Raw genomic sequence first — 17,888 nt, 5'->3', positions numbered from 1 at the left:
TACCACCTCTTACATAGCTTCCCTTCCTTCTCACAGATTGCAAAGGATAAGGTCCCAAGTGAAGACTATTCTCTCCAACAACAGGGTACCTGCTATAGTAGTTCTACAAACTCTAGGATCCATGGCAGCGGCCATCATGCTAGTCCCACTAGCAAGATTTCGCATGAGACTTCTGCAGTGGTTACTAGCCTCTCAATGGTCCATTCTCAGTCATTCCCTGATGCTCCACATCTGAGTCACCAATCATTATGTTGTTGTCTTTCGGCTTTTCCCGGTTAGGGGTCGCCACAGCGGAACTCTGGTCTTTTAATGATTGGCAGTAGATTTTTCACGAACGCCGAGGTGCCAGCTCAACGTTCAACTTTCAGCAAAGGCACGCCCATTTACGCATGTCTTTCGAACGCCCACTCAACCATGGGGAGGACATGCAGACTCCACACAGAAGGCACTGAGTCACCAGTCATTACAAGAAAGACTTATCCTGGTGAATGGAATTAGAGGAAATTCTTCTGGGCCAACCCTTTGTTCCTCTTCAGCCCAAGGCTATAGTGACCACGAATGCCTCCCAGATGGGGTGGGGGGCATTATCTAGGCAGAACAGTCCAAGGCACTTGTTTTCTGATAGAGGACAATGTGCATGTCAGTGTTCTGGAGTTGAGGGTGTGGTTTTAGCTTTGCAAGCCTTCCAAGCTGCCCGCCCTCTGGGAGCAGTTGTGATTCAATCAGACAGTATGTCAGTAGTCTGGTACATCAACAAACAGAGCAGAACCAAGTCAAGAAGCTCTCAGAGTCTGGTAGTGGGTGATCTCTTCCAGCCGCTTTCTGATAGCAACATCCCGGGGAGCTTGAAAGTGATGGTGGACAAACTGAGCAGATGCAGTCTCCTGCCTCACGAGTGGTCTCTCAATCCCAGAGTGGCCAAGAAGATTTTCTGTCACTGGGGCCAGCCTTGCTGCTACCTGTTTGCATCTCCCCAGAACAACAAGTGCGACAGTTACATTCCTCTAGTTCCCCCTCAAGGGGAGTCCCAGAGAGACACTCTCCTTCACAACTGGCCCTCGAGACTGCTCCATGCCTTTCCCCCAGTTCCACTAATACCTCCTTTCTTGAAGAAAGCCATCAGGTTGAAGAGCAAGGTGATCCTCATTGCTCCCTTCTGACCTCAGCAAATCTGGTTTCCTTTTCTTTGGCCTCCCCTAATTCACCATCCATGGATTGTGGACCCAGATCCATACTTCCTGTCCTGTCCAAAGGGACTGGTTCACCCAGGTCTCCGAAATCTCTTCTCCAATTCTGTTTCTCACTAGGCAAGATAACCTGTCCTCTCCAGTCCGAAAAAGTGTTTTGGCTTCCCATAAGCCTTCCATGGGAGACTTTGTAACAGTAAGTGGAAAAGATTCTCATTCTGGGCCCACGGAAAGGGTATTGACCCTTTCTCTGCACCAGTTGAAAAGGTATTGTAATTTCTAGCTATGCTTTTTGAGAAGGGAGCTTCCTCTCCTACTATTAAAGTCCAGCTATTTCCAACTTCCTTGACGATTTCGAAGAACACTCATTAATCTCTCACAGATTGTGCAAAGTATTTATGAAGGGAACCTTGAAGTTAAAACCACCTTATAAGGATCCTCTCGTTCCTTGGGATCACTCAGTATGGTCTTACAGCCATTGGTCCAGTCCCAGCCAACGGCTAGTTCTGATCTGAAGTTTCTTTCATAGAAAACCATTTTTCTGGTAGCCATTACGTCTGCCAGAAGAATTTCAGAGATTCAAGGATCATCTTCTAAACCCCCTTATCTGATTTTTCATAAAGACAGGGTTTCTCTAAGGACCAATGCAGCCTTTCTTCCTAAGGTGGTATCTGAAGCTAACATCGATCAATCCATTATTTACCAGTCTTCTTCCCTAATTTTTATAACAAGGGAGAATATTGCTTACGCTTGTTAGAAACGCAATTGCCTGTGGACATCTATCTTCACAGAACAAAGGACTTTAAGATATCTTACCAGTTATTTGTCTCCTTTTCTAGTCCATCCATGGGTAAACCAGTTTCAAAGGTTACTTCATCTAAATGATTAAGGGAATACATAACTTTCTTCTACAGTAAGGAAACGTCCAATTACCTATACCAGTTAGGGCACATTCTACTAGAGCGATAGCCACTTCTGTTTTTCATTCAAAGGCTTCCATGTATGAAATATGCACAGCAGCAACCTGGGCTACTCCACATACCTTTATCACTCATTACAAATTGGATCTGGTCTCCAAGGGAAGAGCTTCATTTGGCTCTGTGATGCTCAGGAATATCCTTCCATAAGACCTCCCAAAATCTAAGGTAGTTGGGGATTCTTTCCTATACATCAAGGATATATGAAGATTGGCAACATCAGATAAAGAAGTTATGTACTTACCGTAATGTTCCATCTGTGGTGGTGGTGGTCATTTATCCTTGACACACCACCCACCTTCCCCCTCCTTCAGGCTTCTTGGAGGAAGAAACTCTAGTACTAGTTATCTGTTATTTCATATATGACCTTGGACATAGCCTCTACAATTGGAATAAGACTGTCTTTCCGGTCTTCCTTTATAGCTACAAACTCGATATGCGGTAATCTAGAGTGAGGTATTCTGGGTAGGGACTTAGCTCGAGAGTTTTTGTTTCTCGCGGTCAGTTATAAGAGCCGAGCCAGTTCAGAGGGTCAGAACTGAGTCCCATGCGTTAAGGATAAATGAAGATCGACAACACAGATGGAAAGTTATGGTAAGTACATAACTTCTTTTTTTTTCTTTAAATTAGTGCAGTATCCAAAAGTGAACTATTTAATGAAGTCATAATGCTCATCTCTGCAGGTTTCACTGACAAGAATTGCTTGCTAAGGTGCCATATTGTACACTTAGTGATCTTGGGGTGGGTAAGTGTTATGCAGTCCTTTGTATGTGCTGCAGAGATGTGACTGTATAGTTAAGTCTCAAAACTTTAAGGCACTTTGTGAGAAAGACCAGATGCATTGCATTTCATATTAATATAGCTCGTCATTAGCTGAAAGAGGAGAGTTAAATTCTAATGGTGGAAATGCAGGAAAATACTAACTAGTAAACGGGGTAAAATAGCATTGGCATCTCTTTAAAAGGAGCAAAATGCTTACTATATGTAAATCATTACTAATGGTTGCAGGTAATTAGTTTTTACTATGAGACACTGTGATGCATTTTTTTTTTCAGATGGAGAAGCAGAGACGAATAGAACGAATAAAGCAGAAGAGAGCGCAACTGCAGGAATTAATACTACAGGTAGATGAGGCAGCTGGACTTGCACTAAATTGAAAAGCAATGCTAAAATCATTACAAAGAAATTAAATGTTTTTCAATATGTGGCTGAACGTAAATGTTTACTGATGATTTTTAATATGCTGTTCTACTGCAATGTACTTTTCTTTCCCCTTCAAACATCCCATTTGAATCATGTAAACCTTGTTTATTACCACTCCAGCAACAACAGCATTGTTTTATAGTAATAAAATACCTGCTGTCCTGGCAGAGCATGTCACACTTTATTAATGTCATTTCAGTCATCTTTTTCTGAGCACCTTGGGGTCTATTACTTAAAAAAATGTAACTGGGAGAAATCTGTTATTAAAACCGTTGAAAATGTGCAGCACTATATTTTGATAGTAGAAGGAATTCCTAATCTTGTCTGTGCCATGTTATGCTGCAATGCCTGCATTGTGGTGCTATTTGGGGCCACATTTTGTGCATTGATAATGCAACAATGTAGCACAGAATATCTTTTCACATCAGCAGCTCGGTGGGTCTTCATGAAGAGAGAGGTAGGAGAGTGATACTGGCATTACCGTTGGTGTGAGATGTTTCTCCTTGTTTTATGATTAAACTTTATTGTGAAGTCACTAATTGTTGCTGTCAAATTATAAAAGTTGTTTATGTGCATATAATAATTTGATAATTGGCTTAGTTTTTGTTGTCATTCAGAGAGGGGGTCCAATAGTTGTCAGCCTGGGAGGATATGGTCGATAGACCATGCTGCTTCACCAGGGATTGCCTACATCTGTGTCCTCCAGAGTTTTGAGTATTGGCAAAAACATTGTCCACCCCCATAGCCTCTTTTTTAGGCAGTGCCAGTTTGATAAATCCACCAACTTAATGAAACAAGTAAAGGAAATATGAAGGTGTTACTGATTAATGTTGGGTCCCTAAACAAGAAACTCCACTCCCTACAAGCCTTTCTAACTCTAAATGACATTGAAGTCTTTGTAGTGATTGAGACATTGTTTAAAATAGCGGAGAGCAACTCCGGCTGTGCAGGGCTATAGTACGTCCCACACGTTAAGACCATCTCAGGAAGAGAAAAAAGGTGGAGGTGTCTCAATCAGTATTCAGAAGAGACTCTTATCAAGGCTGTTAAAACATGATGCACTAGGGCTTCTTCATGTCCAAATAACCATCAGAAAAGTCCTGAACCATATATTAGCTAGCTATAGAACTCCCTTTGTGGCAAAAGAAAGCCGTAGTGCCTATCTACAAGAAGTAGAATTGCTCAATATTAAATCCATTGCCATTTTACTAAGTGATTTAAACTATCAGACTGTAAACTAGTTAAACCTGCACCACTACTAGTGCACAAGCGCAGAGATTCCTGAAGTTTGACTAATTGTTCCAGGGCATTTCTATTGACAGAGTACCCAATGGAGGAAACAACATCTTTTATCTTGTTCATACCAATGTGGGAGCATCTTGCACCATCCCTTGTGTATCTTCATCACTTGTTTGGTCTGACCATAAAGCAGTCTCCTTCAAAATAAAACTGAAACCAGAGATCCTTTTCACTGAAGGTACCTTTAGAAATTTCTTTAAGGCAAACTACTTACTCCTAAGTGATACATTGAAATGCTTCAAATTCCCACCAAACCCAATTAATTCCACTAAATATGCAGAAATGTTCAACACCACCACACTATACAAACATGTAAACAGCTGCACAGATGCAGCTGTACCCTGTAGGAACAAGTGCAGCGCAACAAACCCACATGGTAGAACCATAATATTAACAGGTTTTATGAGTAATTCTCAGAGTGTTAAAGCCCTTGTCACTGAAATAAACCAAACAACTCAGGAGTTTAATAAATTCCACCAATGACAAGTTTGAGACAAAAATAACTACCCAAGCCAAAGACCAACACATTTTTTAGTTATGTTTGTAATCTCAAAAACACATAGCAATGCACTAGCTGATTGTGAACAATGTTACCTACACTGAGGCTGAAGATATAGCAAATGTAGTGGCAAATAAATGTATCTCTAACTGTACCCCTCTCTCCCCTGTGTCTGCCCGTCAAGATATACCCGAAACTGGCTCACCTCCAGCTATCACACAAGACCAAGCCGTAAAAGCTCCATCAAAAGCTGAAAATACTGCATCATTGGGTCCTGACAATATTGGCTGCATCTTAAATAGCATGAAGCATAATTTGGCCACACCCCTAACAACACTGTTCACTCTCAGCCTCCATAATGGTTTTGCACCAAGCAAGTGGAGATTCACTACAGTCATTCCCCTGCATAATGGAGGACCTTCCAAAAATCCGGACAGTTGCAGACCTATAAGTCTGCCCAGCCTCATGTGTAAAGCCATGGAAAAGACTTATTCTGGAATTAATCAATTAAGACATAGGGAACCTCCAAACACTGGGGCCGTCTATTTGGATTTGTCAAGGGCAGGTGATGTTTACTCAACCTGGTGGATTTTTTTTGAAAAGGTCACCAAAGCAATGGATGAAGGCAGAATGTTACACACTACATACCTCGATATGACCAAAGCTTTTGACACAATTCCCACCCCACCCCTCAAGGCATAGTAGAAAAGCTAAATAAACTGGGAATATAAACCCCTGTATCAATTGCTGGATTGCCATCTGGCTTACATATAGGACACAGATAAAATAGGGGAACTTGCCTCCACAAAGAGACCATTCAACAGTGGAGTTGCTTAGGGTTTTGTGCTGGGATGTCTGTTGTTTGGCAACTACTTTTCTGAAGTAAAAGCCAATAAAGGGCTCTGGCTGACTAAGTTTGCCGATAACTGCAAGTTAGGAGCAGTAATCGAATCCCCAAATGACTTAGCCATTCTGTAGGAAGGTTTATCTCAAATAAATAACTCTTGGTCTGAAACAAATGACAAAAAATGCATTATTGTATCCTGTGGGAAGTCATTTACACCAGGGAGCTACCACATTGACAGTATGCCCTTAAGGGTTAACTCAGTTGTTTGGGATTTGGGAACTTATGTAGACAATGACCAACTTCTGACCAACATGCGACTATTGTTGTGACAAAGTCCTTCCATATTGCATAGCTTGTAAACAAAGGGATTGTGGCTAGATGTAGGGATGTCATTGCCCCTCTTTACTCAGCCCTCATTAGGCCAGTCATTGAAAATAAATGCCCCCTTTGGCGTATATCTATCCAGACACATGTAACAACTGGAATGCCCACAGAGATACCTTACTAAAAGGATACAAGGCCTGAACAGCGTGTCCTAAATAAACCGACTCAAAGCCCTGTCACTATACAATGTATCCTACAGACTGCTAAGACATGACCTGTGTCTGGCATGCAAGGCATCCTCTGACCCATTACTGATGGATTTGCTGCACATCAGCAAGTGAAATGGCATCAGAAGTACTCTTTCTGCGGATTTAAACCTCTTCTACAACACCAGCAGAACAGTTGGGAGTGACAGGTATATTTTGCAGAGGATATCACTATTGTGAAACAGACTCCCTACTCACATTAAACAAAGTTCACCCCTGTCCATTTTCGAGTGCAGCTTAAATCTGTGGATCTCCAAGGCTGCACCCTGTACTAGTAATGGACAGATGCAGCAACTAAATGCTTTATCCCACGGGTGGATCCCCTCAAATTGTTTATATTATGTTCCCATTTATTCTAATTAGGGGTAATATATATTTATCGACCATGGGATAGGTTAATTTGAGCACAAAAAGGGAAACTGGATAAGCTTAAAATGGCCCGCAAGGGCAACTAGCCTAGTACTTACCTATGAACCTGTATGTACAGTGGATATAAAAAGTGTGCACACCCCTGTTAAAATGCCAGGTTTTTATGATATAAACATGAGACCACAATAAATCATTTTAAAACTTTTCCCACCTTTAATGTGACCTATAACCTGTAAAATTCAATTGAAAAGCAAACAAATCTGTTGGGGGAAAAATATAAAAAAATAAAAAATGTACAATAAGCTGGTTGCATAAGTGAGCACACCCTTAAACTAATACTTTGTTGAAGCACCTTTTGATTTAATTACAACATTCAGTCTTCTTGGGTACATACCTGCCATCAATTAGAGACTGTGATTAACCCCAAATAAAGTTCAGCTTTCCTAGTAGGATTTTCCTGACATTTACTCAGTTCCCTGCTACAACAAAAGCCATGGTTCGCAGAGAGCTTGCAAAGCATCAGTCAGAAGAAGGGTACAAAAAATTTCCACAGCATTAGATATACCATGGAACACAGTGAAGACAGTCATCAAAAACTAGAGAAAATGTGGGACAGCAGTGATGTTGCAAAGAACTGGATATCCCTCCAAAATTGATGACAAGACAAGACGAAAACTGGTCAGGGAGGCTGCCAAGAGACGAGTTGCAGGAATTTCTGACAAGTAGTGGTTGGGTACTACCTGTGATAACAATCTCCCGTATTCTCCATATGGCTGGACTATGGGGTAGGGTTCAAGATGGAAGCCTTTTCTTACACAGAAAAACATCCAAGCCTGGCTAAAATTTGCAAAACAATATATCAAGACTCCCAAAAGCATGTGGGTAAAATGTGTTATGGTGTGATGAGACCAAGGTTGAACTTTTTGGCAACAATTCCAAAAGGTACATTTGGCGCAAAAACAACACTTCGCATCACCAAAAAACACCATCCCCACGGTGAAGCATGGTGGTTGGCAGTATTATGCTTTGGGGTTGCTTTTCTTCAGCTGGAACTGTCAAGGTGGAGGGAATTATGAACAGTTCCAAATACCAGTCACTTTTGGCCCAAAACCTTCAGGCGTCTGCTAGACAGCTGAAGATGAAGAGGAATTTCACCTTTCAACACGACAATTTGACCCCAAGCATACATCCAAATCAACAAAAGAATGGCTTCAGAAGAGGAAAATTACAGTATTGGAATGGCCCAGCCAGAGCCCAGACCCAAATCCAATATAATATCTGTGGCATGACCTGAAGAGGGCTGTACACAAGAGATGCCCTCACAATCTGACAGAATTGGAGCACTTTTGCAAGGAAGAGTGGGCAAATATTGCCAAATCAAGATATGCCATGCTGATAGACTCCTACCCAAGAAGACTGAATGCTGTAATTAAATCAAAAGGTGCTTCAACAAAGTATTAGTTTAAGGGTGTGCACACTTATGCAACCAGCTTATTATACATTTTTTATTTTTTATATTTTTTCCCCTAACAGATTTGTTTGTTTTTCAATTGAATTGTACATTAAAGGTGGGAAAAGTTTTGAAATGATTTATTGTGGTCTCATTTTTATATCGTAAAAACCTGGCATTTTAACAGGGGTGTGTACACTTTTTATATCCACTGTACATATGCAAAAAGTATACTACTCTTATGGTTTTTAACTTAGCATGACCTTTTTTTTTTTCATCTTAGATCATCTAAAAATACGGTGATCATTACTAGCACAGTGATGTTAGGGGCAAGGCATTTCACGAAGTCATTTGCTACAAATAGAGAGGGTCACTACATGTGGTGGATTAGAGACTGAGCAGCTAGCTCTGTGTTCTTGGGGTGGGATATAGTGACCACCCTTTCGAAATCCAAGGAATCATCAGTCAGACATCTGACACATGCAGCAAGCCTGTAAATGGAAGTGAATTCTTCACCATATGTACTTTGGGGAGGGGGGGTTCAGGCTGTTTACCCAAATATCAGTATACCTGTAACATCTTGGGAACACAACCCCCCCCCCCAAATTGTTGCATAAGCTGTAGCAGCAGCTTATTTTTGCCAGTTTTCTTATCCTTGTTGCCTGCTGATCATGAGCTCCCTCCCAACTAGTAGACCTATTCATTTTACATTTTCTGAGCAAGAGTTTACTGGGGGAGGCTTTCTTTCAGACAGCCATCAGAGATGGTTTTGCTTTTTCTTGTATGCTTAATCAGCCTGGATGCACCGACTCAAGAATCATGGGGTGGGGGGGGGGGTCATACTGTGGGTTAACTACTGAGGTCATTCCCTCTCATCTGCATGAGGTATATCCTCAAAGCAGCCCTGCCCTTTTCCTGAAAAGCACAAACAGTAGTTTGTCCAGAGTATCCCAGGAAGACCAAACCAATTCTGTGTGCTCCCACCATACATCCTTGGGAGAGGTGAGCTGGCCATGCCCCTTCAACCATTCACCCCCAACTTGTTTTTTCCAGTGCTGGAGCCATTCAAGGACATAGTAGAAGCTTTATTCTTCTGTGCCACAAAGCCAGACGTAGCCACAGGATAAGTTGAATGCACTGGATATGTTATTATTCCCTTGAAGGGGGACTATCCTGGTAGTGGATATGTCCAAAGGTAGTGCAACCCAATGTGGGAGTGAATTACTAAGTAGGATTTGAGGGTGGTCGTTGCATTCCAGAAACCATGATAGAGAGATCTGGCAGGAAAAGCAAAAAATCAGTCATTTGTTAAACAACTTTGCTGTTACTGCCTGTCTGGTGACAGGCACTCAGTTTACTAAGAGGACATGATCAACAAGGATGCTTTATTTTCTTTGTTTATTTCATTGTTGTTTCTCATACCACAACCACCTGCTGACTTTATTTCAAGAGTTCATTCACTGCTGACACTGTATTAATTCTCTAAGAAACTGAAATTCCTAAGGCTGCCTTACAACAGCAACAGGGCTTTAGCATCCTGTCCTCTACACCCCCCTGCATTTTGTGCAAGTACTGTGATCTCATTGCAATGAGCAAGCCCAGTACATATGTATGTCAATACTCTAATCCCACTAAAGTACCTGTTTGCTGCATGGTCTCTCTCCTTTCACCTTCACCAGAAGATTACCAGGCATTGCAGAACCTCTTCAGTCCAGCCTCTTTAGCTGCGCTTTTGCACTTAAGCCACTAATGAAACCTGAGGTACTGGTATTGCAGATGGGAGGTCTTCTTCTGAGTTGTTACTTTTTTCCTGGTTATAAACATAAATTAATTTGGGCATACATATTAATCAAGTGCATGTGTACAGAGTTGTTAAAAATAAAGTAATTAGGCACTCCTTCATAGTCATAGCACTTACTTCCCTCTTTAGTAATGTGCAGATGTTCATCGTGCATACAGCTGCAGTTATAACAGATGGGTTATCCTGCCGTCAGGCAGGTCCTCGGTCGGCCGAATTCCAAAGTCTAGGCCCGGCGTCGGTTGTCGTTGCTTCTTCCTTGACGTCAGTGCATCAGGGGTATAGAGGCAGCCGACGCCATTTTCTTCAGTCTTTCTTGCCGCGCGGTGCCCGAAGCAGAAGCAGTTCGCAAGTGCCGGTCGGCCAGCTCCTGAGATTTACGAAAGTATTTCAGCCGAAGTCTTCTTGAAAGCTAAGTACCCTGTTAGGGAAACTTTTCTTGCCTCAGACCGATGTCAGACAAAGTTAATAATTGCATTTCATGTGGGAAGCAAATACCGCATAAGGATTTCCACTCTTTATGTATACCTTGCTTAGGCCCAGACCACGACGTCTCAGCCTGCCATTTCTGTGCTAGATTCAATAAGCGCACTATTAAGCGTTGGGCGGAGTTCACCCTTCACTTTTTTGGCAAAAAATTTAATTATATTATGTCGTCGGATACTCCGACTCCAGTTTTGAGCAAAAAACGCAAAGATAAGGACTGTCATACGAGGTCTGCATTACCTACTGAAACCACGCTAAGGCCGACTACCGGTTGTCCGGTACTCAGCGAGGCGCCTACGCAGCCCCTGAGTACCGATGACAATGCATTACCGGTGTCTTCAGTACCCGTGGTCGCAGGCTCCTCGGCCCCCATTCCTACTACAGATCCCGACGCCACTCTTGGCGGGGAAATTCAGAATTTAGACAGGCCTGCCATTTCTCAAGGGGTCTTCAGGCCTTCCTCCTTCTCTATTAAAGCCTTCACTAAATCTAAAGCAGCCATGAAAACCAAAAAACAGGTTCCTCAGACCCCCTCTCAAGGCACCATGCCTAAAAAACAGATGCTTAAAATGGCTGAGGATTTGATTACTCTTATCAGGGGTTCTCATCCCCCCTCTGACAAAAGGCCCAGATTAGAGGAAGGACTACCCTTCCTCAGATCAAGTTTCTATTACCTCAGAACTGTCTGAGGACCAGGATTATGCCTATTCTCCATTCGAAGACTCTGATGCAGAGGAGTCTATTCCCTCGGTCTCCCCCCCTGAGGACTTCTCTTTTGGGGAAACCCTGCATACATTGAGGGAACACTTTCACTGGGAAGGCCAAGATTACTGAGATTCCAAGAAAAGGCTCAGGGAATTTCTTCTGCTCCCCCAGCATAGGCCTCTGGCTATCCCTCCTGTTTTAGATATATTGGATGGATGATGTGTACACAGAAGCCAGCCTTAATCCTGATTCTTTGCCTCCAGCTCCTGTTAAACCAGACAGGTATTACCGGGTTCCTGATTCTCACCAGTTCCTATATAAAAGCCATACTGCTGACCCAGAAACAATTTCACAGGGTCCCAAGGGAATTAAGGCCTCTACTGCTAAAAATCCATTACCTTCAGAGAGAGAGATTCCAGAGCTTTAGAAAGGTGAGGGAAAAAGGTGTACACCTCGGCCACTTTAACCATGCGGGCATTAAACTGTCAGTTCCATATGTTAAAGTATCAACAGTTTTTTGATATCTCAGCTGAAAAGCAAGATGACACAACCAGAACAACCAGATTTAAAAGAGTTGCAGGATTTGTTGCATGGTGCAGAGCAAGTGGGTAAACATACCTTGCAGTGTGGTTTTGATGCTTTAGAGGCCTCATGTAGAGCTGCTGTTACAGGATCTGTTATACGTAGGCATGCTTGGCTCAAAGAGCAAACCTTACCAGATCATATCAAATCTAAATTATTAGATGCACCTCTTCAAAAAGATGTATTGTTTGGTTTTAAAGCTGAGGAGGTGCTAAAGAAAATGGAGGAAAAAGCGAAATCAATGCAAACAGTGAAAGATTTCCTGCAGGTAACAGCCTCCACGTTTCAGCAGAAACTGGCCTTCAAAAAATTGGTCCTTTCCAGCCACGGACAGATCTCAAAGGGGCAGATACAGGCGCCCAAGGGGCAGAGGGCAACCTCAAGGATCCTTCAGAGCCAGACAGTGGCAAGCACCAACCCCAAGAGGTGGAAAAGATAGATCACAGTCTTTTAGAAAACAGACACAAAGACTTCCCCCTACACCTGCCAAGCAAAGCTTTAATGGCAGCACCTTTGGGCGGAAAATTGACATTATTCTCAAAAAATTGGCATATTGTTACAAAAGACAAATGGATTCTGGACATTATAGACAGAGGCTACAGGTTCCTCTTTCACACCCTTCCAAAAATGAGAGGCATGCCAAACCTGCCACAAAATCAAAGGGCAGAGGCACAAAAACAAGTTTCAGCTCTCATAGACATGAAAGCAATTCAAGAGGTACCTGCAAAAGAACAAGGTCAAGGGTTTTATTCCAGACTATTCCTGGTACCGAGGAAAGACAAAGATTGGAGACCTATCTTAGACCTATCCATCCTAAACACATATCTACAGGTGCCAAAATTCAAGATGCACACATTACAGCAGCTTCTTCCCATGCTGGGCAAGGAGTCTTGGCTGGTAACATTGGACCTCAAGGAGGCATACCTGCATGTCCCTATCAGACAAGATTGCAGAAGATACCTCAGATTTCTTGCAGGTTCAACCCATTACCAATTCTCTGCATTGCCCTTTGGCTTATCTGCTGCGCCCAGAGTGTTCACGAAATGCCTGGCATCAGTAATCGCCTTCTGCAGACTACAAGGGATACAAATCTACCCATATCTGGACGACTGCCTGATCCAAGCGGATAGCAAGGACATACTACTGCAGCACCTGGCGTTTGTAATAAAACTGTTGAACTTCCTGGGATACACAGTCAACAAAAAGAAATCAAAACTAATACCCTCTCAACAAATAATTTTCCTGGGTGCCAGCTTGGATACAACCACCCAGATGGCCTACCTCACGCCAGACAAGCAAGGGCAACTGTCTCAATACTTCAGAAAAATGGCAACTTACACCAGGCTAACTGCAAGGAAAATCCTGCAGGCTGTGGGATTCATGGCATCTTGCATCCTACTAATCCCATGTGCAAAGCTGCATATGAGGAAACTTCAATGGTACCTGAAAAACTTATGGTCTCAACACAGCCACAGCCTGGAAACAATTATACCACTCATTCCATGCCTTCAAAAGGAATTTTTGTGGTGGACACAAGCTTGCCAAAGAAACACATATCTTCCTTTCTGTGTACCGCAAGCAACTCAAATCATCACAACAGACGCCTCAGACTACGCCTGGGGAGCACACATGACAGATCAGTGCATTCAGGGAAAATGGACCCGAAAAGAGAAGCACCTCCACATCAACCAAAAGGAAATGCTAGCCGTGCAAAAGGCTATTATGACCTTCAAAGACCTACTGCATCCAGGCCAGCTATTGATAAGGACAGACAATACCACAGTGATGTGGTACATAAACAAACAGGGGGGAACTAATTCATACCCCCTGTGCAGGCAAGCCATGACCCTATGGAACACAGCACTGGAATTGCAAATTCAACTGCAGGCACATTTCCTGCCGGGGAAGGAAAACACACTGGCAGACAACCTAAGCAGAAATATGACAGATCCACACGAATGGAAGTTGCATCCTCAACTTTTCACAAAGATAACTCACTCATGGGGACAGCCAGACATAGATCTCTTTGCTACCCACAGAAATTGCCAATTGAAAAAATTTTGTTCAAGGTCCTATCATCCACAGGCCTGGAAAGTGGACGCACTTTCCTTCAATTGGGCAACATTGACAGTCTATGCCTTCCCGCCTCTTCCTCTGCTGCCCAAAGTTCTATTAAAAGCCAGAGCAGAGAGGCCGAAAATGATTCTCATCGCTCCAGACTGGCCAAGACAACACTGGTATCCTCTCCTGAAGAGCCTGACACATTCCCCACCATGGATCCTACCTCTAGTCCCTCTTCTGTTGTCCCAGCACAACTACAAAACCCTTCACAGCAATCTCAAAACTCTAAATCTAACTGCATGGAGAATTCCTTGATTTCCCAACAGTTTCTCCTCTCCAAGGAGGTGCAGGATGTCATCTTGGAGGCCAGAAGACCTTCCACTAGAAAGGCTTACTCCGCCAAATGGAAACGATTTTATGCCTGGAATCTCGAAAAGGGACAGAATCCTTGGGTAATAAATATACCTCAAATTTTACAGTACCTAGCTGAGATGTTAAACAATGGACTTTCCTTCTCCTCCATCAAGATCCACGCTTCAGCCATTTTTGCACAATACAACACAGATCCTCCATTATTCTCTCACCCTCTCTTAAGGCAGTTCCTCAGAGGGGCAAAGAATTTAAAACCCCCAAGGAAACCACCAGTCCCTGCTTGGGACCTCAACTACGTATTGGAAAAGCTGACCCTCCCCCCCCCCCTTCGAGCCAGCTTCTTCAACAGAGTTACAGTACTTGTCATGGAAAACAGCCTTTCTTCTGGCTATCACCTCAGCACGCAGGGTTTTGGAGCTACAGGCCCTCATGGCTGTGCAACCATTCATCATTTTCCATCAGGACAGAGTTTCCTTACGAACCAATCCTACCTTTATGCCAAAGGTAGTATCCAGTGTAGCTTTGAATCAGGCTGTCCACTTATCTACCTTTTATCCTAATCCACAAAACAAAGGGGAAAGACTACTACATTCCTTGGACATTCACAGACAACTACGTTACTACTTGGACAGAACAAAGCCATTCAGGAAATCTGAGCAACCCTTTGTGTCCTGTGCTGTAGGTGCTCAGGGAAAGGCTATTTCCAAACAGACAATTTCAAAATGGATAGCCCATTGCATACGCTTTTGTTACTCATTTCATGGAAAAACTGTGCCTGCATGCATCAGATCCCACTCCTCCAGAGCCACAGCTACCTCTGCAGCCTTCCTCAGGGGCGTCCCTACCAAAGACATTTTGGAAGCAGCCACCTGGAGTTCAGTGCACACTTTCTCCAAGCACTATCACCTCCCACTATACTTAAAATCTAGAGCGGGCTTTGCCACAGCTGTCCTGCAGGGCATCCTAGCCCCTCCTAATTCCACTTAGTACCTACCACCCTTACTTAGCTTTGGGATTCTACCCATCTGTTATGACTGCAGCTGTATGCACGATGAACATAGTACAGTTTTGTACCTACCATAAATGTAGATGCTCAAGTGCTCATACCGCTGCAGTCCAGGTTTCTCTCCCTCCAACCCCTCTTAGGACAGGCCTTATGACAAACACTTTTCATATAACCTTTTTGGGGTATTCTTTTATGGTGTATTTGCTTGCAACTACTGTTTTTGATTTATCAACATTGCATCTTTGCATAACATTATGTTTGCCTTCCTTCTGGGGGCACCTGACATCTGGGGCAAGAAAAACTGAAGAAAATGGCGTCAGCTGCCTCTTTTATACCCCTGACGCACTGACGTCAAGGAAGAAGCGACGACAACCGACGCCGGACCTAGACTGGAATTCGGCCGACCGAGGACCCGCCTGACGGCAGGATAAACCGTCTGTTATGACTACAGCTGTATGAGCACTCGAACATCTACATTTATGTAGGTACAAAACTGTACTTTATCATATTTCAGGCGAGTGTGTGTGTGTGTGTGTGTGTGTGTGTGTGTGTGTGTGTGTGTGTGTGTCTGTGTGTGTCTGTGTGTGTCTGTGTGTGTCTGTGTGTGTCTGTGTGTGTCTGTGTGTGTCTGTGTGTGTCTGTGTGTGTCTGTGTGTGTCTGTGTGTGTCTGTGTGTGTGTGTGTGTGTGTGTGTGTGTGTCTGTCTGTGTGTGTGTGTGTAAGGAGGTATTTGCAGCCTTATGTCAAAGCACAGTTTGTGCCAAATCCTTATGAACTTATGGGTTACACTTGTAAGAGAAACACTTATTGGGACACACAAAAAGGGAAATGTACTTTTATAACTAAAAGTAGCTAATCGACTAAGCAGATTCCTAACATAAATTGTTTGCCAGGTTTTCCCACCTACACTGGAACAGATATCATGCTCATTGTCACAAGCTGCATCCTGCAGGTGGAAATGTCGTTGCAGTGAATAGGTTGGAAAACACTCTTAGTTGTGTTTAATACAAGCCACAGATATCTTTGAGGTGGATGTAGTACCATTATTCAAGTGTCATTGTTTGGGTTTCTTTTTCAGCAAAGGTCCTAATTAAGAGATAAACAGTACAGATTTACATGCCATAAGGTGCTCTCTGTTCCCCCTCCCATGCAAGAGGATCCATAGTCACACCCTTTAACTTAATATAATCACCGTCATGATCACAGCACCTTAGGGGTAGATTTTGTGCTTTCATTAAAATGGGACATGGAAGACTCGCCATTCAAATGAACACAGAAATACCTTTTAATTCCGGGTTTGTTTGCAAATCTGAGCCTAGGTTCAAGCCTTAGAGGAACAGCTATGCCTTCTGGAGGTAGATGGAAGTACTTTATGTAAGGCAGTCCATTAAATCCCAAACCTAAGCTCAAACTTCAAATTCAGTCAATAAAATGTAATTGTACTTAATTTAGGAACGTGTAATTTTAGCAGTTTTTTTTTTTTTTTGTAGATGGCAGTCTGGTAAGTCATGCAAAAGAAAAGTTCAGTCAGGAAACTGAAAAATGGATGTCCCAGATTAAAATTCAGAAAAAATAGCAGATGTGCAACTGAAAAACTGTTTTTGTTAGTCAATTGCAAAAAACAGAATGATGCGTTTAAAAGCTTTCTTACTGAATCATTGTGAAATGTTAACTCTTAACATTTCGTAGGTGGAGTATGTGTCTGCAGCTGTATTTCTGTGTCTAACTGCAAAAGTGACTTACACTCTAGGTAACGTAGCAATTGGCCTCTTAAACGATGACGTGGAGCACAGTATATGCAACCCTTTTGAAATGAAGCTGCGCAGCACTGGCTTGTGACACACTGTTGTTTTTATACTAAACTTCTTAGTCTGTGCCATGAGACTCACTCCCATCTGTCTTGTATAACTATTGTTGTTCATCAGCCATTTAGGATATAACTTTTAATTATGGACAGTTGTAGTTCTTATTCCAGGGATTTGCCAAATGCAGGACTTCTGACTCCCAGACAACTGTTATAGTATTCTTTGTGTATCCATGGGATTATAGCTGCACCCTAAATGACATTGGACTGATGTTTGCTATAAAAGATGAGACATTATCACCATACCAGTTGTTTTTGCTGGAAAAAAGCCTAGTATTCCCTGTCTGCTAGGTGTTTTCCAGAGAAGTAGATTATTACCCATTTTAACATTAGTTTCTTTAAATTTAGATTCTGTTTATTATCACTTAATTTGAACTAGCTATTGGATTAGAATTTGCCATTGTCCGAGGTTCATAACTTCCTGACAAAAGTGCTCAAATACGTATGGCTGCAGAAGTTGAATTCTGTCTGGTGGCTTCCAGTCACAGTGCCTTTTTTTTGCAAAGAAAACCACAAACTCTATTCCTGTGAGCACTGTGCAACTCGTAGAAAGAAAGTCTTACTCAGCATGACCAAGAACTTAAAGGCCTGTG

General features: G+C 42.7%; 1 protein-coding gene across 4 annotated transcripts in view; it reads left to right on the top strand.

Annotated features, from left to right (window-relative positions):
• TFDP2 (transcription factor Dp-2) overlaps positions 1-17,888 on the top strand; it is a 1,395,463-nt gene that overhangs the window by 1,025,821 nt on the left and 351,754 nt on the right. For all 4 annotated transcript variants that reach the window (XM_044071065.1, XM_044071064.1, XM_044071067.1 and 1 more), the window contains exon 7: positions 3,220-3,288. In XM_044071065.1, the coding sequence (XP_043927000.1) occupies positions 3,220-3,288 (69 nt within the window). The remainder of the gene's footprint in view (positions 1-3,219; positions 3,289-17,888) is intronic.

Source organism: Protopterus annectens, chromosome 5.part0 (genome assembly GCF_019279795.1).
Source record: "Protopterus annectens isolate FY-2018-M chromosome 5.part0, PAN1.0, whole genome shotgun sequence".
NCBI lineage: Eukaryota > Metazoa > Chordata > Ceratodontiformes > Protopteridae > Protopterus > Protopterus annectens.
Note: the sequence above shows the minus strand (reverse complement) of the source record. Positions and strands in the feature narration are given on the sequence as shown.